Genomic DNA, 24,027 nt, shown 5'->3' with positions numbered 1-24,027 from the left:
ATTTGTTGGCACCTTGTCAAACGCTTTGCTGAAGTTTATGTAGACCACATCCACTGATTTTCCGTTGTCTAAAGCCTTTGTCCAATTTTCCTTTGTTATAGGGAGGTTTGTTGTGCAAGATAAACCTTTTCTGATACCATGTTGTTTGCTTTTTAACAAGCTGTTGGTTCCCACAAATGTCATAGTGGTCTTCTTGACTATTCTTTCCAGTATTTTAACTGCAACACTGGTGAGGCTGACAGATCTGTAGTTCGATGGAAGTTGTCTCGATCCTGTTTTGTGTATGGGAGTGATGATTGCATCCTTCCAGTCTGAGGGTAACACACCTTGGTCAAGCGACATATTGAATATCACAGTCAGTGGGGCTGCGATATATTGTGCAATATGTCTCAGGATTTTGAGGTGTAATTCATCCGGTCCTGTTGACTTTTCCATGTCTAAGGTGCTAAGAGCCTCAAGTACATCTTCTTGATCAGAGTCCACGGTGAGCAGACGGTTTGTTGATTTTGTATTTGGGTTTAGTTCTTCGTATAGATGAGGTTCCTGAGTGAAGACTGCCGCAAAGTATTTTGCCATAGCTTCTGCTTTTTCTTGATCGTCCTCTATCAATTCAGATCCACTTCCTTCCTCAATTAGGTTGGGAATCCAATGATGCATCCTTCTTTTGTAACTTATATACGAGAATAGTCTCTTGGGTTGCTTGAGTGCAGATTGTGCCAACTGCACTTCATATTTCCTCTGAGATCCCCTGATTTTAATTATACACTTGTTTCTTACCGATCTGTAGCGTTCCATTGCACTTGCTGTTCCAAGACTGATGGCAACATTCCAACATTTCTTTTTTCGTCTTAGTAAACGTCGAATATCCCGGCCTATCCAGGGATGGCTGTGTTTCTTCTTTGGGACTGTCCAGGGTATATATGGTTGAGTTACCCGATTGTATAACTGCCTGAAATGTGTCCATGTCTTTTCTACTGGTGCCTCTGAGTCGAATTCCCAGCCTTCCGCCGATGCTTCAGAGTTAACTGCCTCCGTGTCTGCTTTCCATATGTTAGGACGGGCCGGTGCAAATGTTTGACAGGCCATCTCAGCCATGAATTTGAATAAGATGACTGCATGATCGCTTCTCCCTAGAGGTGGCAAGAAGGTCATTTGACCAACGTCGTCACCGTGTGTGAAGACTAAGTCCAAGAGGGACGAGGAGCTTCGTAGGTCATATCGGGTGGGATCTCTAATGTGTTGGAACAAAGGTAGTGCAATTGAGGTTTCTAACAGCTTGCAATCTAATGACATTATCGATGACCCTACTTCCAAGTTTACCCAGTTTATATACGGTGCATTAAAGTCACCTACTATAAGGCTTTTACCCCTATTACACCACGACTTAAGTTTGCTTAGAAGGAAGTCATCTACTACACATTCTGGACTTCGATATACTACAACTAATTTAATATCTTGCCGTCTACATTTCAGCCTGCAACGCACTAGTTCACATGTCCCTGAATCATATGCCTTTGTCTCAACAGCTCGTATGGTTAGGGTACTTTTCGTATACAGGATAGCCCCGCCTCCCCTACGGTTTGGTCTATCAGCGTTACTGGATATAAAACCAGTCAACTGGACTTCATTATCAAACACTTCTGACGTTAACCATGTTTTTGAAACAGCAATAACATCCGGTTTTTCTATATCTACCATTGTCTTGAGCTCTGTCATTTTATTTAGTAGGCTGCGAGCATTTGTGTAGCACACCTTTAATTCTATGGAGAACTTTCCCTTACCACCCAGAGTGGTTTGGGGGTGGTTTTGCTCCGAAATTTTAAAATGTAAAAACCCTTAAAGACGAGGTTTCTTTCACCGTTTCGGCGGCGCCTATTTATTTATACTTCTGCAGCTCGTCTCTTAATACGGTTGATCAGGCTGAGATCCTCTCGGACGTATATTCCGGATCCAATCAGTTTGCGTAAGTTTCCCAGTATCAGGTTTCTTTCCTCAACGTAGCAAAGGTAACCTTCAAGAGGTGGCTTTTCTGATTACTTTCAGAATCCACCCTTTTGTTTTATTCTATAAAGCTTACAGATGCTAACTACTGCAACTGTTTCCGAGAGTAGCTTGCTTATTAAGGACTTCACGTAACTGAGATCGTGTTCAAATCTAGCCTTTGGTTCCTTTTCGGAAGATTCTCTTAACTTGTGAAAAATGACTGACCTATCAGCGAGGTCCGTCTTAACACGTTGTGGAATTTTAATCCTTGAAATTGTCTCTTCCGTGCAATCCATTTCCGATTTGGCGTCAATCTCAGAGGTCGTATTCTGCTTCCTTACCTTTCTTTTCCTGGGTGTGAATGAGCCACTCATTTGCCTTATTTTGTCTCTTGATCATATGCTCTACACCGCTCAGACTAGGCTCCCCCAAAGTTTGTCTTGTGTTGATATGTAAACCCGCAACTGAAACCGTAGATTCACATACCTTAGTACTGTCTATAATTAGTTTCTTCTCCGCGCGCTTTTTTTTCCTTGTGACCATACCTACATCAGTATGCTTGTTATCTGCTTCCCTGATGGGGTCCACCTTTATGGTCTCATTTAAATCCAGAGCTGGGTTCATGATAACGCTCTCTATTTCCTCGAAAGTGGAGTTCTGCTAATCCACTGCTTCCTGTTTATCTGAGGGCAATTTTCTAGTTAAGTTCAGCAGCTTAATCGTCTCAAGAACCAGCAGAGACTTTTTAGAACAACATGCTTTGCAAAGCTAGCGTGATGATGGCTTGCAGCACCTTTTATATGCAGCCGGTGTGAGTCCGGTGCACACATTGTGATACCACTTGTTGCAGTTGTCACATTGAATCGCATCATCGACAGGGAAATGGCATGCAGGTCTGCCACAACGATGTTTTACTTGCGCCATAAGTTTGTTTTGTGATCTCTAGATAGAGTGTCTTTTAAAGCTTGATAGGTGATAGACACACAAACAAAAACAGAGGCTTGTATATAACTGTTCCGAACAATAAAGAGATAAAAAAATCCGACTTTGTTAGCTACAAAAAAGACCTTAACACCTATGGATACATAAAGTACTCAAAGATATACTCAACGAGGAAAAATAAATACCAGTGCCCTTAGATTTTTCTTTTGTATCCGTACTCAAAAAGTACAGATGATAAAACCTCTCTAGAAAAAAAAAGCGGTACTCTTGGGGATTACTTTAACTGAAATAAATTCAATTAATGCAATAACAGTAGTCTTGATGCGTAATTAAATGATCAATACTATAAAATATATTCAGAGGAAAAATACCACTGTCCTTTATAAATAGCGTGCTTCATAAATCTCTTGAACCGAGTACAGAGACGCCCAACCAATTGGGTGATGGGATTAAGATATGAATCTTACGAAGACAAAGCCTAATACCCGGGATTGTTCTCGCCAAGCTATGGGAGAATAAGAGGTGACCTGATAATGAGATACAATATATTAAATGCGCCAAGTCGCCCCAACCCGAGCATACTACCAGAACATCACGCTCTTCGAGGCAACCCTCGGGAAATTGCACATCAGTTACGCTCCCACTTTTTTCGTCGAGGGTTGCCCCCATTTACAATGCTCCCCCAACCTTAGTGACCACAGCCACGTCAGTGGATAAATTTCAAAAGATACTTGACAAACACGTATTCACCCATGGGTTACCATCTCCCCCTCGCACTGCCTTTATCACTACTTCATAAGCAGTAAATACTTCTTATCTTTCTTGTCTTCATCTTGTACTTTTGATTCTATGCTCTTACAAATTATCAATTTAGTGAATTATTATTTATTCTTGAAACAATTATCTTTTTTAGGCACTCGAATCATCATTTCAATATTTTCACGTTGCAACTAACCAACCTCCTACCTGTTAATGTGATAGTTGCTGGTACATAGACACTCTACTGCTCTGAGACAAACGCACTCATCTAAATCACCAAATATACAAGTCCGTAAGTAACTACCAAACTGACTAGAATTAGTGCGGTTGACTGGCTAAACTACCACCCATTCGACATAAATAAACACCTTGAACCGTACCGAAATAACAAGAAGTGAGTGCAAAAAATCGACTGGTTTATACAGGCGCCTGACAAAGACATTGAATATTACTTACTAGCACTTAAGTTATGAAAAGATTTATGATGAAAAATTTATACACTTATAATTAATAGACAGTTCTAATATGAATAACAAACGTATGTACACAAATTATTAGGGTTTCCATCACGAAATGACGTCAACTGTAATGCAATAATGGACTTCGCTACGAAATCTAGTTGGTGTGTCCATATGCTTTACTTCTCCTAACAGATGGTTTGTGGCTCATTCGTCGTAGATCACCGGTTTTTATCGAGTGACACTCGACTTGGCTATCAGCATTTTACTTTGCATTCATACATTTGGGTCATTTTCATCAATAAAAGACAACTGGTATTTACTTGAATCACTACTCTGTTACAGAGGTGTCAGGAAGTAGTGGGAGTTTTAATATTTAGTCTGTACATGTGTTATTCTCGACCAAAGTATAAATACACGGCTCAATATTCTGTTCTTTATTTCTTTATGGCTGTAAATTACGGTCTATAAAAGTAGAAGACACGAGTAAGCTGATCTTTGACCATAGAAGTCTTCAAAGCAGTGCTTGCGTATTGCGAAATGATCATATAGACAATATTGAGTTTAGGTACAGGGTAATAGGTAAAGGCAACAAGTCGGTTGGTGAGGTTGCGAAGCTTCATCGACTAAGGTGATTGGTATACGTATAACATATACTTAACTGTCGCCTACATCGATGGGGAATGTTAGGTGTTGTAGTAGGATGATAAAAATACAAGGGGGTCAACCCGAAACATGGTATCAGTTCATGAAGTCATTGATTGTTGGTCTGAGCCATGGTGGTAGATGTAGACTAGCTGGTTGAGATCTGTGCTACTAGATAACATGGCTCATAATCGTTCACAATTACGCAAATTCATTCGCTTTACATTTCTCTAAATGTCTTTCATTCTGTCTTCTCGAACTCCATTCTCAGTACCTAGTCTTTCTGATTGTCATTTATAGTACATTATTTCAATCCATATTGCTATTCATCCTGTCATGCTAATGTGATATGGCAGCTTGAGCCGGCGTAGATTTGTGACAGACTACATTGAATACAGATGACAAACTTTTCAACCAAACAGTACCCTGGTAAAAACTCAGGTTCCCTTTACTTCCAACTAAACTCTTTCATGTAAGTAATTTAAACCCATTTTGTGATTACGATTTAAATATCATAGGTTGTAAGCAGCTGACGAGAGCCAAATTGAATAAGATGAATTCATGTTATTCTTCTCAAATCTTCATTATCCTTTATTGGATGGATTAAAACTATACTAATAAACCAAGATTTAAAAAATAATTTTCTGGTCCAAAATGATGAAAGAAAATATTATGGTGCACCCGACTAGTCGACACTGCTGTTACAAGTGCTTTGATGTTGCACTTTATGAAGTTGGACAAGCATTCAAGCGAACGTTTTTGATAATAAGCACACTATTTGTTGATTTATTTTTACTGGAATTAATTAATATTTTTGTATCATGTCTGTTAGACTGGGGATTTTTTTCATTTTGTTTCAGAAAGCCTCTCAGTCCACGGTTAACTTGCTCGTAATAAAATCCTATGTTCTCCTCATCGAGTTCCGACAAACCCACTGGTTTGTTTGCCGGAATATCCAACGATTCTTGTGCAAACTTGTTCCAAGTTCCACTTACTACAAATAGTAATGTTCCAGGCCCAGGACTTTTTGGCAACCTAAAAACAACCACGGAAATCAGAACAAACATTAAAGAATCAGAGCCTAGTTCCTCATCAGCCCATACAATAGGGAAAAATAGTATTGCCTCAAAAACAGTTTTCCATTCTCCTCGAAGTGGTGATGGTTTTGAAAAAGATCGAAATGATCGTTGTGTAATTGACACCAATATGAATGGCAATGAGCACAATAGCTGTAAGTTTATCTTTGTTTTTCGTCATCTACTACACTTCTCTTGTTTAGTTTGTAGTTTTGATTGAGTGGTTTGTTGATACATATCCAGTCTGTCCGAAGATTCACTACTGCCACTGATACTACTCTAGTCTTCATTTCCATAATTTAATCTAATTGTATTAATGCGTTGTGGTAACTTCGAGCAATACGTATATTCATTCTGTTCGAAGATCCATTACTGCTAAAAGTTGAGGTAGGGATATTAAAAGTACTTAGTGGTTAACATACTCAGCAGTCAGCCAGTAGGCTGCAAATTTGAACCTTGCTTCACCTACTTCCATCTAATTGCTCGGTTAGTACTACTACCCCTCACAAAATTCCAATGTACGTATCTTAGGTTCCATGTTGCTTTTGACTGACTGGCAAATAAATTACAGTACAGAAATGTATAGGATTTATTGGATCCTGGAGAAGGATTACCTTTCAACCTTTTCTTATGACCTAGGTTAGAAAAATTATGCCAGCAACTTGCACATTATTGCAGTTTGCCATATATCACTTAACTTTCGAAAGTAAATTCGTCTGTGTGAAATTATTTAAACTATTTAATCTGATAATGAAGTAGTTGATTGTTTAAATTATTTGAAGCACATCGATGAATGCTCTTTCTGATGAACTACTCATCGCAAAATTTCAACATGAATATAAAATGGTGTCCATTCAAAAAGGCGAGTGGAAAAGGATACATATTAATAAAGCCAACCATCAGAGGGCGAATGTTGATGAAAGTGTGCATTGAAAAGAGGGGGGAATAACATTTTTAATGGTGTGAAATCTGTTTGATTTTCCCTCTGTCCCTCAGCCCTACGACCAATCAAAAATGTGGTCTTCTAAACGTATAATAAAGAGTCTACTTTCAACAAACTATGTAACTCTTCGGATTTGGCAACAAATCGTCATTCTAATTACGCTGGTCACGTTAACTCGTAGGTCTATATCAAACAGCTAGGGGGTAGTCTATTTAGAGGGATGCCTCGAAAACGCTTGAGAAATGTTTGGTAAATTTCTTTTTGAGCAAGTTTTAGATTCTAAAAAACATACCTTTCTTTTAAAACTAAAATGTCGTATGCTATTCCACGTAGATAGTCTAGTGTCGATCTGTTTTTGTAATCTACAATCGGTTCGATACGTGCTGCCACCTCCTTATACTTTCTTTTCAAGTGCTGTTGATGAGCTCCTGCAACAGACTGTCCGATTTTGATTCCATCTAGACTCTTCTCTTCTCTCAGAAAATCAATAAATTTCTATATACTTGTGTTATGCCCCGATATGGGTAATGAATGGTAACTTCGGAATCTTTCTATGAACCAATATTATGCATATGTTTTTATCGTATATTCGCTAAATAACTAAACTATTCATATTCATGTTCCCCTTGTTATGAGCTTTATTTTGACTTATCAACTACTGTTATACGATTTCCTATTCATGAATTATGTCCTGTATATTAACTACTGTTCCCTTTATTCACAGCCACATCTGGCTGAATCTTGTACAAATGTTACTTTCTATTTTATGGTACGATGTGGTCTGTCTGTTTGGTATATAAACTCAGTATGTTTGAAATACAATGATTCATATCGCAGAGGCTGTTCTGGACTTAACTGGCTCGGCTAGGCAGAAGCAGAACCGACAAGTACTCTAGACTGCTCGTACGGTTTCCGTGTGTCATTTGGTCCGATCGATAATTCGCTGCTCTCTGATTGGCGGTCTTATCCCGTTATACGTTAACAAGGCATCCACTCGGCCACAAGTTATAACAACTTGGATGAGTGGCGTCAATAAGTTGACTAAAGCCTTTATGCTATTCCTCCACTACATTGTTCATTTTGGGAAGGAATTCTACAAAGGAGAGTTAGTAGAATATATTTCAAATCAGTAAAAATGTTAGGCCCCCTCTTAATGTTCACTTTTATTAATATGCGCCTTTTTGATGGTCTTTCTTATTAATTTGAGCTTTTTTACTCTCGCTCTTATTAGAACGAACCATACAAAACGTCATATAGATCTTAGCTCATTTAAGGTACTTTTGAAGTCGACAAGCGTTTCGCCTTGATTGTGATCAGGACTTTCGTATGTTAGTACTACCATGTTTATGGTCTTATTAAACTTCGTGGGTACAGCAGGAGTTTCCTATGTTTTAGGTTTAGTTTGGTTCTGAACTTGGCAAAATCTGTTGCATCTGTTAGGTTTGGCGTGTTTTATATTCATTAATTGATAATTGGAGTCGGATCGCTTTTCGTCTCTGAGCTAAGATCACGCGTAGTATCTGTTCTTTGCATCGTAATTTCTTCATTGGTCTCTAAACTGAGATCAATGAAATTACCCGTATTTTTCATCTGTGGACGGGTTCCTCGAGCTTGCTCAACCCCATCCACCGGTCGGCTTCGTATTTCATCGCATTAACTGTTTGACTATGAACTATCAGCTTACGTTTTAAAGCTCGGTGCGGATGGTTGATAATCTTCAGTTTTTGTAAAAGTGATCCTCAAATTCTTGGACAAGAACCTGTATTTAGTTTCTGAGTTACTCATGTACAAATAATTCAATTCTTGTTCACTATGTTGCGGTTTAGATTCGACTAGATGGTACACTTCACTTAATATTACTATGTTAGGTCCTTCGCTATACTATGCCATTGACTAATCGATACTGTTTGTTAACCTTTTTTTTCTATTGCAATCGAGTTTCTTATTGTTTGTGTACTCTTTATTACAATCCTTCCATTTGTCAGATTTCGATGTTCCTGTATCTTCGAACAATGAAAAAGAGTGCTTAGATTCAAATAATATCCAGAATGCTGCTAACTTGTATTGGCCTGCAGTTAAATTATCCCGTTTGCCGATTGAATACAACACAAAAAGTTTTCTACTGAAGCACTTCCAAAGTTTTGGTCCTGTTGAACGTATTATATGTCAACCTTCTATGGATGCTGCTTATATAGCTTTTAATTCTTTGGTTAGTACTCATTTGGTTGGCAGCTACGCGTTTGCTTCATTTGTTGAGTTACCCACACTAAGTTATCAACGTAAAACAAAAGGATAGTTATGGTTAACTAGTCTAATAGAATACATTATTGGTTGCTTGAATGGTGAGAATACCTAACTACAGTTGCAAACATATCACATACACTTTCTAAATAATTCAGCTTGAATACCCTCATTGATATGATTAACCAAACTCGTCTATCTGGGTCTAATTCATACAATCGCTGTTCAGACTCCGATCCACCGGTTTGGCCGACAAGTTGTTGCGACTGTATGTTGTGTGAATCTGTCCATTAAATTTGACAGCATACGACTCTCAGAAGAATATATTTCGTTGTTTCTGGTTGCGGTTAATACGTCATCCGTCTACTAGTTGCATTTTCGATTCAAAAATATAGTATTATCTACACAATTGTATCTCAGTGGTTTATAAAGGCTTGTTACTGCCTGTCAATAACAAAGTGTGTTGTAGATAAGTAAATCAACAAACATTAATACGTCGTAATACTGGCAAATGGAAGTAAAATGTTAGTTATTCCGTTTTGGTTATTTAGTTTCTATCTTTCCTCTACATTGTCAACATATTTTTTAAACCAAATTTTTATTCATTCTCAATGTTTAAGTCTTCTGCAAATCGAGCTAAACGATCAGGACGTGAGTGTATTGCATCTGCTAACATCGATTTGCCTAGTTCAGTCCTTTTTACAATGGCACGATGTCGTCGTCAAACTAATTCTGGATCAACACCAATATCACCTAAATTAGGTCCTATCAAGGGTAAAAACATTGTATCATCCATGTCTCCATCGCGTACATCTCTGAAAAGAACAATTACATCACAGTCTGTAAGCTTATTTTCAAATGTATTTGTTTTCATTTTATGTGATATTATTTTTAAATAACATGTAACAGCTAGCTAATTCATATTAAATGACGATCCATATTGGTAACGGTAGCCCCCGAATGCCCTGGTACGGCCGAGAGTGAAGAGAGTCCGCTTTCCGTCTCGAAATGCTCTCACATGGCCACGTGTATATAGCCTCTGACAGGGAAGTCCTACTCACTGCCTTCTCGTGGCGGAGGTGTTGTTTACGAAATTGAGCGGACGAAAAGCGAATGTCCGGTGCTCTAACCGGCTTGGTGGACACGGAAAGTTCACCTAGGGGAGTTGGAAAACCCTCATTCCAAACCAATGGTGCACATGGGCTCCAGTATCCTGACGGAACAAATGGTGTATGATACAATCGTTGGTGACCGGCTACCATGGAACTGCATCTCCTCACGATACTCCACTGCCTTGTGGATCAGACCTTTATGTCAAAGGCTCGGGGTATGGCCCCTTAAGAACACCATCTGCTTCAGTCTGGGCACAAATCGAATGAGATTTGTGTGGCGCATATATATCTGGTGCCACCTTGTACCAATATTTGTGTTCAAATAAATAATAAAGTATTCATAGGGTCGATTCGGAATAACGTATTAAGGTTATGTTTTACGTAAAAAGATAGTTAATCATCAAACTTATGATGATTTATCCTCTTTTTTCGAACTGATCTCATAAAGGCATTTACATGGCTGGTCAACAACATAAGTAACATTTGACATTTTTTCAATCTTACTAACTACATCACATTTTCTGTAATCACTTAAGATTTCTTTTTTAAATATTCTCTCTTTCGTAGAATATAAAGCAGGTCATGAATAAAAAGCAATTTTCTAGCGTATCTGTTTCAAGTGATAATCAATTATCATCTGTGTCGTCCCAGATACCATGCTACAATACACAACCAACAGTATCATCCTCTATTACACGGTCAAATGTATCCGCCTATAATACGAATGGTCTATTCAATCAAAAATCTTCAAGTGCTACTACACTAGATGAACGACTGTTTGTATTACAAGAAAATTATAGACGTGATTGTGAACTGAGATCTATATCTGAATCTGTTGATCCAAAAATTCAATATTCAGATATATGCAACAACAATACTGATGAACCAATTCGTCATGCACCTATTAAAGGCACATGTGAAGATATGTGTCCTGAATTGGAACGTTATTGTCGAGCTGCTCATCAACGTGTATCTGTATGTTTTTTGTTGTTGAATACTTTCGTAGTATGAACTTTATACAATATGTAATTATCACTAGTTTGAGCACAAGTTTCATATGAAACCTTGCCTCATATTTAATCTGTACAATTAGATAGTTTCTATAATCACTGTACTATAAATCTGGCTCAGAACGTAGCACATGATATTGTATGCAGTTAATTCGCTGTACCGCAGCATTGAAATCGGGTTATTAGTGCCTTTTACTTTCTTTTTAATTCAGACCAGATCGTAACTGCTACCTTGATATGGTGATCGAGCCTGCCTATTATGATAGCTCAAACGAGTTATATTGGCTGGAACACCTGTTTTCTTAGGTTCATAAGATCATTACTAATCCAATTTCTCATTTAGATCCCTCAAGAATGATTATACTTCCACATAATGGGCAACTGGGTGGGAAGTGATAACTGTCCTTATACCTCTAGCAGCACTAGAGATCCTCCTGTGTAAAAACAAATCACTTCATCACTCCTTGATATTTCTTTCATCTTCACCATCAACCCTTCTCCTATGACTTTATCCCCGTGTACCACTAATGCTAATTGTTCGAGTCCACAAAATGTTATTCGCAGTCTCTTGAAACCTCACTCTAAACTACATTTTGTGGACTTCCAATGCTCGAACGTTATCTCGAATAGGCCAACAGACTTCCTTAACTAGGAGTTTAGAATTACATGCCATCGATGTATGCTGTCTCGGAAACATATATACAAGATCTAAGTGTGATCACTATTGGGCCTCAGTTAGCCAATATGAGGGGTCATTATGGTTTACTCTTCATGTACCTGGAGACGACTCTCATCTTCTCGTGGCCTTTTTGGCGTAGGTGTAGCACTAAGTCCAAGTTCAAGCTCTCGTAGACTGGATTCCAATAGGCCATCGCTTATGCGCTGTTTTGTTACATGGAGAAGTAAGAACACATATAAAATAGACATACAACGTTACCTCTTGGTTGTCTCTTCCTACGTTCGCTATCATTTATGCTCAATAATGGATGTAGAACCCAACTTCTTTGACTTGATGTTGTCCGATAACTCCGTGTTCGATCATCGCTTTCTCAGAATGTCTTTTGGTACATAGTGACAACACTATAACTTATGCTAACGTCGAAAATGTCTTGGGGGGCATAAGGAGTAGTTTAATTTTGCATATGTTGCCACACTAAAACCCAGAGTTTAATGATCCATGGATATTCTTTTCATGATCCCTCAACTGCTTTCAAACTGAGCACTTTTTCCTGACACTAGGACTAAGCGACAGTTTATGATATGAGCTCACAAAGTGAAAGACAAATATCTTGTGTTAGTATTTCCTGGCATATCACTACTCCGAATGAGATTCTTATGATTGTATCATTCAGTAGCTTAAGATATTATCAGATATGGTCTTAGATAAAAGTCACTGACGATCCTTTTGTTACATTCCTTACAAATGGTATAGGGTGCTTTTAAAATGAATGAAATCTATATCAATTGCATCTTTTAATGGTTGTGTTTCTTTTTAACAGTTTTCCTTTACATAATGCATTTTCGGTACCCTGTAGTGTCAAGCAACATTTTGCGTAATAAATGGGTGATACAGTAAAATTACTTATATGTTATCTAAACGAAATGATATTATTAGATATATTTAGTACAATATGGAATTCTCATTACATTTTTTGTACTACTGTTAACACTTTACTTCTTAAGTGTTTCATAAATTTTCATAATTTCTTTACTTAAAGATATTTGAGTGTTTACCTACTACAATGAGTGCTAATTCATCTTCTTGGGAGATGGATCATACTCGTGCTGTGAAAGATTATCAACGTTCTTCAGCTGATCAACCTGTACCACTACCTCGAGAACTACGACCGACATCTGTTTTGCAACGTACAATGGCTTATTTATTAGCTAGCATAGCTGATCGCCCAGAAATTGATACCAGTCGTAGCTTATGGAAACCTTGGTATGAATTTATGTGGACACGTACACGTGCTATTCGTAAAGATATACGACAGCAAAACTTATGTTGTCCAATTGTTATTGGTGTTATTGAACGGATAGCAAGATTTCATATTTTTTGTGCTGCACGATTAGTTGATCAACCAGTGGATACTTTTGATCCTCGTATTAATTCAGAAAATTTAACTCAATGTCTGCAAACATTAAAAGAGATGTACAGTGATTTAGATTCATCAATTACTTCTGAAAACATATGTCCTAATGAAGCAGAATTTCGAGGTTATATGCTTTTAATGAAACTGAACGATCAAAATGAGATCAAGTGAGTATATAGTTTCTGTATTTAAGAGGTTTTGAAAGTAGTGAAAACAATAGGGAATTTGTTAGTCAATGGTGATACACAAACGAGCATGCGTCCATACTACAATGTACATATGTTGTTTTGGCGGTGAGTTATGCTCCCCTTGTTTTTCCTTACTACTTCACTTGAATGTTGGTGTATCTAACTGGGGAATACTAACAATAACGAAACTGCAATCGTTAACTCCATTAATAGTCATCACTATCACACTAAATTGATAGCCATTTTCAGCATTGCCACGCTAGTATCTCATTCGACAACAGCGGTTTATCACTTCATTTCAACCGTATCTATCGTCAAAGATTTAGCAAAAAATTTCCTTTCAGTAGTATTGTGGTGTGGTCTACTTATATCCATATAAGTAGTATATGGTGTGGGTCAGACATAGAATGTATTTTGGCAGAAGACCGATGAGGAAAGAACTGAAATGAAACGCAAACGTCTGGAAAATGCATGAGCAATGGAATAAGAGAAGAAACAGTGAAGATTGAAACAATTGGTTGTTAATTTGCAAATTGACTGTTCATTGTTTGGTAATCAGAATTTATTGAGATAGTCTGTAATCTTTGCTTAAATACATTCGATTGTCCCCAACTAGTGTTTTGTTCACTACATTTGGTGTCGCTGCCAACCAGGAGGAGGAAGGGTGCTGTTCTGCGGACGCCGCTGCGGGTCTGGAGTTGAGGTGCTAGTTGGGGCAGTCTGGTGTGGAGAGTTGGCGTCGAGTGGAGTGTTCTGGCGGGGCGGCGTTGGCTGTAGCGGGTGCTGTCGACGGAGAGGAGCAGTGGGACGTGCGGCTGCTGGGTGGACATCGGATGTAGATGGCTCAGCAGGCCGGTGGAGTACGGGTGTTGAACGTCCCAGGTGCCGGGTGGATGCGGATGTTGGTGCCCCGGCAGGTCGACGGAGCTATGGAGGTCAGCGCGACGCAGACTCGACATTCTGACGGAGAGTTTGGCACAGACTGCAGTGAAAGAAGATAGTGGCATGGCGAGCAGAACCACCGCATGAACGAATGCTTTAAAGGGGGGACGAGTGTGGTGTGGTCTACTTATATCCATATAAGTAGTATATGGTGTGGGTCAGACATAGAATGTATTTTGGCAGAAGACCGATGAGGAAAGAACTGAAATGAAACGCAAACGTCTGGAAAATGCATGAGCAATGGAATAAGAGAAGAAACAGTGAAGATTGAAACAATTGGTTGTTAATTTGCAAATTGACTGTTCATTGTTTGGTAATCAGAATTTATTGAGATAGTCTGTAATCTTTGCTTAAATACATTCGATTGTCCCCAACCAGTGTTCTGTTCACAACAGTATCACTTATTAAATCTGATAAAGTGTATTCTTTAATCTCGCTGGTATTTAATTCCTGGATGTGTTCGGGACAACTTGTTACTTTGAAACACCTCCTTATGTGTGTCTATTTATCAGTATAATTGATTCTATGGAGCAAGTTGGTTATATATCAGTCCCACAAAACCTACTCTTCCTAATGACGATTTCCATACGTTTTCATTCAAGAAAATTTGGTAAAATAATAACCATTTAGATCGCTGAATATTTCGTCGATAATCTTGGAGCGACCATATGTTTGATTCTCTAATTCATTTGTAATGATACTTGATCAATCTGCCTTTTATTAGTCTGTAGAAATCAGGCAATACTTATAGATAGGATTGTGTGTGATTTATGACTTCATCTTAGGACATCTTTCTTTGCCGAGCTGCTAATTATTCTTGGTTAAGGGTTGCCTTGTTTCATAATTGTTTCAATCATCCCTGATTCAGTGAATTTTTTAATCAGCTCATTAAAAATACCGGATAGTGACTTGTTTCCTGATTCCAAACCAGTGGTGAACATGGGCTCCAGTATCCTGAGGAAACAAATGGCATATGAACCAGTTGTTGGTGACCGGCTACCACGGGACTGCATCTCCTTATGATGCTCCACTGCCTTGTGAATCAGACCTTAAAGTCAAAGGCTCTGGGTGTGGCCCCCTAAGAAAACCACCTGCTTCGGTCTTGGCATCCGGGAAGTATCATAGTCCTCACACAAATCAAATGAGATTTGTGTGTCGCATATATATCTGGTGCCCCCTTGTACCAATATTTATGTGTTTAAATAAATAATGATAAATCTTTCACCTAGTTAATCTGCCCTTTATGACTTTGGTTTATTGAGCACATTTTTACCTTTGATGTTGTTTTTTTTATTTTAGTGAAGCTCAACGTTTACCTGAACGATTACGTCAATCTAAACCTGTACGATTTGCATTTGCTACACATGAAGCTCTTATAACAAACAATTATATCAGATTTTTTCGTTTAGCTCGTCAAGCTACATGTTTAGTTGCTTGTCTTATGCATAGATATTTTGTACAAATACGTAGTCAAGCTCTAATGAAACTATCTTGTGCATTTGCTGGACATCCAAAGCGAGAGGTTCATGTGAGTATCGTTTCTTCGGTTTCCTTGTCGATTTTATAATCTTATTGAAATCAAAGTCTTAAATTAGATTGTCTTCTTATTCATGTACTACAATCATTCTTCAAAGTGTTACAGTTAACGGGATTCTATACAATGAACTTGTGGGAATCAGATCAAACTATTAATCCACTTAGTTATGAAGTTGTTTTCCAATCAGCCACATAAATATTCCCTGCTTCGGTTTGGGCGCCCGGGTGGTATCCCAGCCCTCGCACAAACCAAATGATTTATGTGACGCATATGTATTTGGTGCCTCCTTGTACCAATGTCTATGTGTTTAAATAAATACATAAGTATTCAGTCCATAGTCACCGTGTTGCAGTTTCAAAGCTCAGTCTTATACATGTAATATAGTCTAAAACAAGGGAATTTTGGTCTATGCATTTATTGACTCAACCTTCAACTAGTAGATTATGGTATCTAACCCTATTCCACCTTCTGAAGTTCAATCTTACCTACTGTATAAGTAGCTTCCACGTAGTGTGATTTATAGACGAGAATATAAACTTGTTCGTAGTTGTTTATTTTCTAAGTCTTTAGGCTTGGACAACTGTTTTGTTCAGTTAATAGTCGGTTATTTAAAATAAGTTAAGACGCAGTGCACAAAACGTATTACATAATCACATTCGTCATACTAGTCTATGGACAACATTTTTGTGAGAATTTTATTGATAATATCCACTCTCTCACATCTATGTTAATTTGGTTTCGAACTCATGACCTTACGTTTAAAAGATTATATAGTTAAGATCATGAGTCAATTGAAGCTAGACCATCATGGAAAACCTGGAAGCACTGGACGGCCATTTCGTCCTGTTGTGGGACTCCTCAGCAGTGCGCATCCACGATCCCACCTCGCGAGATTCGACCTACCAGTTTCGCGACAGAGCACTTAACCGATAGACCCCTGAGCCGACATCCAACGGTGTTAATGTCTAACCTCAACCGATCCACGAAATTGCGCGACCAACTTCTATTGTACTGAGATAGATACCTGTCTCTACCTGATACGGATTAGCTCCACTGGCCACAAATTCTCACTAGAACTCCAGGAATTACCTTATGGAGTCAGTCACTAGTGAGCATATGACTATTTAGATTTAACCTTATTTGTTGTCACATAATTAGCATTGAGTTAACTTGTTCAGAAGTTTTTTTTGTTGCTATAATCACCCTTTTTTCCCCCACTGTTTATCTTAAATTTTTTAAACAGTATCCTCTTTCTACTCTAACACAACAACTTGGTTTTGAAAATGAAACAGAATCTAAAGATTTCTGTGAAACATGGGGTTTATCAGTGTTTGATTCAAATGTGATATTTGAAAAACAAATTCAACCCCAACCACCTACGTTACCATGGAAAGAACAGAGATCATTTCATGTACGTACTATTTAATTTGATCGCATATTTCTCTTTTTCTTTTTGACGTACACTATATTATCGATTTTTGTTGATATTCTGTTTTCCGTATTGTGTTTAACAGTTAGGTCATATTTTTAGCTAACTGTTATAACGTGTGAGGTGCGTACGTGCCCTGGTTGATATATATGAACGTCCAATTAGAGAACAGTGAATTTATTGATCGCCCAATGATACATAAAATACGTATGAGCAGTCTTGACTACTTGTCAGTCCTCAAAAGTTATCAGTCATAATTCACCAGGGGATATAACACCTCCCCTTTTTGAGAAATCCGGAGTTGATATCCGGATTTTAAATTTCTCGAATTTATCCTCCCCCACGAAAGACTGTTGGATCCTCATATACCCAAGTTACTGTTAATGTGATTTTATATAAAACATGTTTGTCACATTTAACAGAGAATCCATTAGGGATGACTAGTTCATGAGGATCGACGACATTTGATTCGAGGTCACCAGCGTCTGATTCTTCTGAAACAGTTTCCTTGAATTTATTCGGAACCTCATTAGTAGATAATGAATCATAATCAGTATCTATGAAAATCGTATTGGATTCTTGATTATCATTTAATGCATCTGACATTTTTCTCCCATTTTTATAAGAGATTTCAACAGGAACATATGAATCATCAAAATAATCGAAATCTGGCAAAAAAATTAGAGAATCTTGACCATTAGACTTATTAGAAACATTTTTCGCATTATGACTAGTTTCATTTGGCGCCACTGTATTAACAATACTGCTCGATTTGTTTCCCGTTTCTTCATGGGCGGGTACTGCAGCAGTTTCATGAGCATTTAGCAAGACATTGTCTTTCTGTGAACAAGATAATCCACTGTTTGCACGTATTTTTTCAGGGATAATAGGACTTGGACCGTTTATAGGACATGTCTTTGAAACAGACAGTACTGGACTACTGGGCTGATCATGTATGACTGCTACTGCTGCGCTTAGATTACTGTTTTTCACGGATTCATTGAGGCTTTCACCGGCATGTTCATTCGTTCTGCAATCGATTTCCAGCTCTTTACTCAATTTAGAAATTAATGCCTCAACTTCTGTTGCACCCCCAAAGCATGGGTAATTTAGCAGCTTTGCATGTAACTTGTCAATGAATTCCAACTGAATCTTTCTAAAACGCTGCTCTTGTCGCTGGATTAGCAACTGAAATTGATCGGAAGTTAGAGCCATTTTTTTACCCCGTCGCCAGTTATAACGTGTGAGGTGCGTACGTGCCCTGGTTGATATATATGAACGTCCAATTAGAGAACAGTGAATTTATTGATCGCCCAATGATACATAAAATACGTATGAGCAGTCTTGACTACTTGTCAGTCCTCAAAAGTTATCAGTCATAATTCACCAGGGGATATAACACTAACATAAATACAAGTAATCGTTGATGTAACCACATTCCACTCCTCGGTATAATATTTTTGAATTGTTTTAGGATTTAATTTATTATTTCTGGAACAGATTTTACCTTAATGCAGTTGCCAAGGTATCATGACTGTTGGGTTGAGCAATATTGACTGAAATATTTACTTTTTGAGGTCCAACCATTTTAGGTAGCTTAGTTTGAAAGCTGGTAAGATAAAGAGCAGTGAATGCAAGATCTAAGGATGAAGGTGTATTGTTGACTGTTCTGGTTTGTGGATGCATTTTCCCACCGATAACCGCCCTTGTCTTTAGTGATACTGATCTTTCACAACGAAAAGTAGGGTTAAAAATGATCAGTCCTCTACAGAAGCATCAATGTAACTCATTCCGCTTTTAATACACTACTTTTAACAATAGTTACACTCCCTGTTTTGATTTTGTGTCATTATGGATGACATCATCTTACGGTAGCTGGTCACGTACCCGGACATTCACTCATTCAATTATTATGCTCAAATTATGTAATTAGGTTTGGTGCAGAACTTTAAAAAAAGTAGTCTTCTAAACTCCTTGATTAGTAATCCGTTGGTGTTCGGGATGTGTTTTTCTTTCTCTGAATACAAAACGTTACATCAGAACTGATCTCGATAAACCCTTAGTTTGACCGTAGTTAAGGTAGGAGTTGGAATCTAAAGCAAATGTGGAAACCAACAAACAGATCATCCTACCATATTATAAAGGTGATCAGAAATGGGAACAAGATTATTGGAACCGTTTGAAATAGCCTTATCTCGCAAACCACCATGATCACTTCAATCAAACTTATACAAACCAAATGATTAAATTACAAAAGTAAGTCCAAAGATTATCTACAAAATAAATTGCTCCGTCTACGAGAAACACTGCATTGAACAAAGTATTCACAATTTTCATCTGCAGATGCATGGATATTAACTACCTCTCAAGGAGCACATGTTGCGTGTTCCAAATACGGCTTGCCAATTATGCTGCGTGTTCGTATCACGTCGGGCTCACCGATTATGTTGTGGCGTAAATCTAATTCCTTTTTGATCGTACGTACTGTCTATCCTCGTATGTAATAAATTCCTTTATCCGCGTTGGTGAATAACGGAGTTAAATAAGTCAAATACGAGAATGGATTTAGAATACATATAATTTTTACACTCATTGGTTTGGCCAGGGAATCAGATTTACGGCACAACATAATTGGTAATCTGTACATGTGAACACGCAACATATTGGCGATCCCGAATTACGAACGCGAAGCAAAGTTGGTAACTTACGAACTCACAACAATATTGGTAATCTCGACATGTGAACACGCAACATATTTGCGATACCGACATACGAACGCGCAGCGAAGTCGGTAACTTCAACGCCACAACACACAAAGTGCCTTCGCACGTAGTCAAATAAAGAGAAACGTTCGACTAGAAAAATGTTGGAATCTTAAAGAGAACATTAAAATGATCACCCAAGCCAATTAGTAATCAATAAACATATCGAAATCAATCCGATTTACCAATCATTTATAGGGTTGAAAATTAGGTCAAAGAGGTTGATCATCAAAATAAATAACCAATTAATTACAATAGAAAGGTCAAGAACAGCAACAACTAATCAAGCTTGACACAATAGACTGTCAATTGCAATGCAGAAATTCGAATAGTTCACTTCTATTTTAAATTTGTACTGTCGATATTGCCCAGAAGGACTATGAAAGGTTGACGATTAAATCACTCATCTCAAACAACGGAACTCCACTAAAATCGTCCATCTAAGCTAATAAATCTTCCCTTATCCTCTTGAGTAAGTTATTCACAAAGACTAATCATTGGTAGAATGTCCTCAGTGAACTCAGATAAATACACCACGATGGTTCAGTTTACATGTTTAACATAAAGTAAATATGATTAAGCAAATATAGGGTATAGAGTTTATAAGTCTTTTCTTTTCATCAATAATTTGAGCTTGTAACTATGGTACCTGATAACTTATGTGATTTGATTATTTGAGATGTTTTATCGTGTTATGAGATGATAGTAACCGATGATTAAAGACCTTGAATGATATGGTTCAAAATCGTTTGCAATGACGAAGGTGCATCCTTCCTTCTTTGTGTTCTCCCAAATCTTAATCTTCTGAATTCTTCATGTTCCCTATATTTTTTCTCTTCCCAAATTTATTTCACTGGATTATAATCCTTGAATGATATCTTCAATCCCTAATCTTTCCGATTACTGCTTATACTCTTACCACTTCTACTGTGGTGTGGCCTACTTATATCCACATAAGTAGTATATGGTGATGGTCAGGCATAGAACATATTTTAGGAGAAGATCGATAAGGAACGAATAGAAATAAAGCTCAATCGGTACGAAAGTGCATGAACAATGAAATCAGAGAAGACGGGCTGATATTTGCAGAAGGAACAGTTAAGATTAAGACAATTGATTGTTATTTTGCAAATTAACGATTTACTGTATGGTTATCAGAATTTAGTGAGATAGTCTGTAATTTGTGTTTAAATACATTCGATTGTCCCCACCGGTGTTTTGTTCACTACACTACCACTATGGGATTTGAATCGACAACTGCATCTCTGTGCTAATATGGTATGGCAGCTCGAACTGATCTACATACGTACGTACGAAGTTCTACGTTGTGACTGACTGACTGACTTTATCGTGTTATAAACCATTCAGATAATTGTCATAAATCTCTAAACTTTAAAAACGACTTATATTTGATGCACAAACGTTGTATACAAATTCATTTAATATTGTTTGTTTGTATCTTCCCATCGATGTGTGAGGACTGCAACTGGTCACTCTCTAATTGGCATATGTGCATACTGTGCTTATTGCCTCGATATAGCCTTAATTCACAAGCATGGTAAGCACAAGCAAGTGGCTATCAGGACTCAGTGGCCGAGCAGATAACGCGATGGCGTTTGAAGCGAAAGGTACTGGGTTCGAGTCCCAGAATGAACATCAAATCTGAGATGCAGGTACATCCAGCTGACGAGTCCCAAATAGGACGAAACGCGCGTCCAATTGGATTCCACTGCTAGCTACTATCCATCTTTGCTTACCATGGTTGCATGTAAAGTTATTCTCTTGTAAAATGGATGTATAGAGTAACATCTAGATTTTTTTTACTAAAAATACATTGACTATACATGAATAAACTGATTCCTATTTATTTATTCTTTTACCCTATTTAATATAATTTTTTCTAGCTGGTTGAGAATAAGCGTATTGGTATCCCATTATCTGTTCTATTCAATGGTTCTCCTATTAATCCTTCAGATGCAATACCATCTCCTGTCCAATCTTCATTTGATATAAATGGTAAATATATTTGTTCACAAAAGAAACATACACAAAATGATAATGATACACTTGATTATAATAATCGTATTCCCGACAGTAATATTTGTAATAATAATTGGAATACCCCATTCATGTATCAACAACCGACAACAAATTCTACCTTGGCAACAACTAATTCATGGTTAACTGAAAGGAATATATATAACAAGAAACAAATATCTAATGAATTGTTGGAAATTGTATATAATGAATGTGTTGATGAAGTTCTATCTTATTCAACATTTTCTCAAACGGTTCTACTTGAAGAAATGATAATTAATGAACTAATTGAGAAGTTAATCATAGATTTCATTGAAGATCATCTAATTGATGTATGTTTAGTGGATGTTTTCATTCATTTTTGATTATCATCAATTGTTTGTTTGTTTTCTATAATCGCTGAGTAGTGGACTTTAGTTATTTGATACTCACAAAAGACATATTCACGTGGCATTAGTTATTTTATTGGAACTGAAAACCTTATGGCTTTTCACTTCCTATCCTTGATTCAATTCGATTTCGCCTGTTACCCCTCGTGGAGAGGAGCATAGGCCACCTACCAGTATTCTCCATCCAACTCTGTCCTGGGCAAACTTCCTATCCTACTATAAGATAAATGTATTTACTGTGAAGTATTAAATGGATAGTCGTTTCGTATCAGCGTTTAGCACTACGATAAATTGTTACGAATCATCTTTATAACCTGCCTATGTTTTATTGCTAAAGAATATATTCACTAACGTATCCTTCTACATCTAATCCTGTCTCATCCTATTCCATCAATCTGCTACAAAAGGTGTTAGTCAATGTGGTTCATCAATCAAAATTCAGATCACAATTCTCTGATCCAAGTATGCTTTTTTAGTTTAGTCCTTAGCTTTGACCAATTACACGCTTCAATCGACAATGACTGGTGTTAAGCAATCATGAGATAACGTAGAAGGCTATCGAATCAGAAACACTTTTTTTCTATACTGGTATTCAGTCTAACAAGAGAACATAATACGAACATTTTATTTATTTATTTGTTTATTTATTTATTTATTTATTTGAACACGTAAATATTGGTACAAAGGGGCACCAGATGTGTATACGCCACACAAATCTCATTTGATTTGTGTGAGGGCTGTGATACTGCACAGGTGCCCAGACCGAAGCAGGTGGTTTGTTTAGGGGGCCACACCCGGAGCCTTTGACCTAAAGGTCTGATCCACAAGGCAGTGGAGCATCATAAGGAGATGCAGTCCCATGGTAGCCGGTCACCAACAACTGGTTCATATGCCATTTGTTCCCTCAGGATACTGGAGCCATCCCATGTGCACCATTGGTTTGGAGTCAAAGTTTTCCAACTACCCTAGGTGAACTTTCCGTGTCCACCGAGCTGGTTAAAGCACCAGACATTCACTTTTCGTCCTCTCAATTTCGTGAAGAACAGTAATGCCACGAGAAGACAGTGAGTAGGATTTCTGTAGCAGAGGCCGTATACTCGTGGCCGTGTGAGAGCATTTCGAGAGGGAGGGTGACCCCTCCACACTCTCGGCCGTACGAGGGCATTTGGGGGGCGAATATCATATAAAAATCAATTGTGTTGGTAAAATAAATCATAGTCACTTTTTAACCGATTGATTGAAGTATTTTCAGATAACTATTACTGATTTATTTTAAGTTATATCTGAATGTATGTGTTATAGCAACTATCCTATACCCAATTTCGATTATGGTTAATTTTGGTTAAGCCCTTTTTATTAATTTACTTAACAGACATCGTCATTTGGATAGTAACAATTCTCATATATCTTTGTACTGTTATGATCACTAGAGCACATGACAGACTAGCCAAAACGTTGAATACCCAAATACTATTCAATGA

General features: G+C 37.7%; 1 protein-coding gene across 1 annotated transcript in view; it reads left to right on the top strand.

Moving 5' to 3' along the window:
• Nucleotides 1–5,690: 5,690 nt before the first annotated feature.
• Nucleotides 5,691–24,027, top strand: part of Smp_180900 (hypothetical protein) — a gene marked incomplete at both ends in the record, with an annotated part of 36,451 nt that continues 18,114 nt past the window's right edge. Inside the window, 8 exons of the mRNA XM_018795383.1 lie at nucleotides 5,691–6,018; nucleotides 8,792–9,015; nucleotides 9,668–9,889; nucleotides 10,727–11,134; nucleotides 12,888–13,429; nucleotides 15,692–15,920; nucleotides 17,173–17,340; nucleotides 22,025–22,489. Coding sequence (XP_018649701.1) covers nucleotides 5,691–6,018; nucleotides 8,792–9,015; nucleotides 9,668–9,889; nucleotides 10,727–11,134; nucleotides 12,888–13,429; nucleotides 15,692–15,920; nucleotides 17,173–17,340; nucleotides 22,025–22,489 — 2,586 coding nt within the window. The remainder of the gene's footprint in view (nucleotides 6,019–8,791; nucleotides 9,016–9,667; nucleotides 9,890–10,726; nucleotides 11,135–12,887; nucleotides 13,430–15,691; nucleotides 15,921–17,172; nucleotides 17,341–22,024; nucleotides 22,490–24,027) is intronic.

The sequence above is a fragment of the Schistosoma mansoni genome, chromosome 2, assembly GCF_000237925.1.
Source record: "Schistosoma mansoni strain Puerto Rico chromosome 2, complete genome".
NCBI classification, from domain to species: domain Eukaryota; kingdom Metazoa; phylum Platyhelminthes; class Trematoda; order Strigeidida; family Schistosomatidae; genus Schistosoma; species Schistosoma mansoni.
The sequence above is the reverse complement of the archived record's forward strand: the minus strand, read 5'-3'. Positions and strand labels throughout refer to the sequence as shown.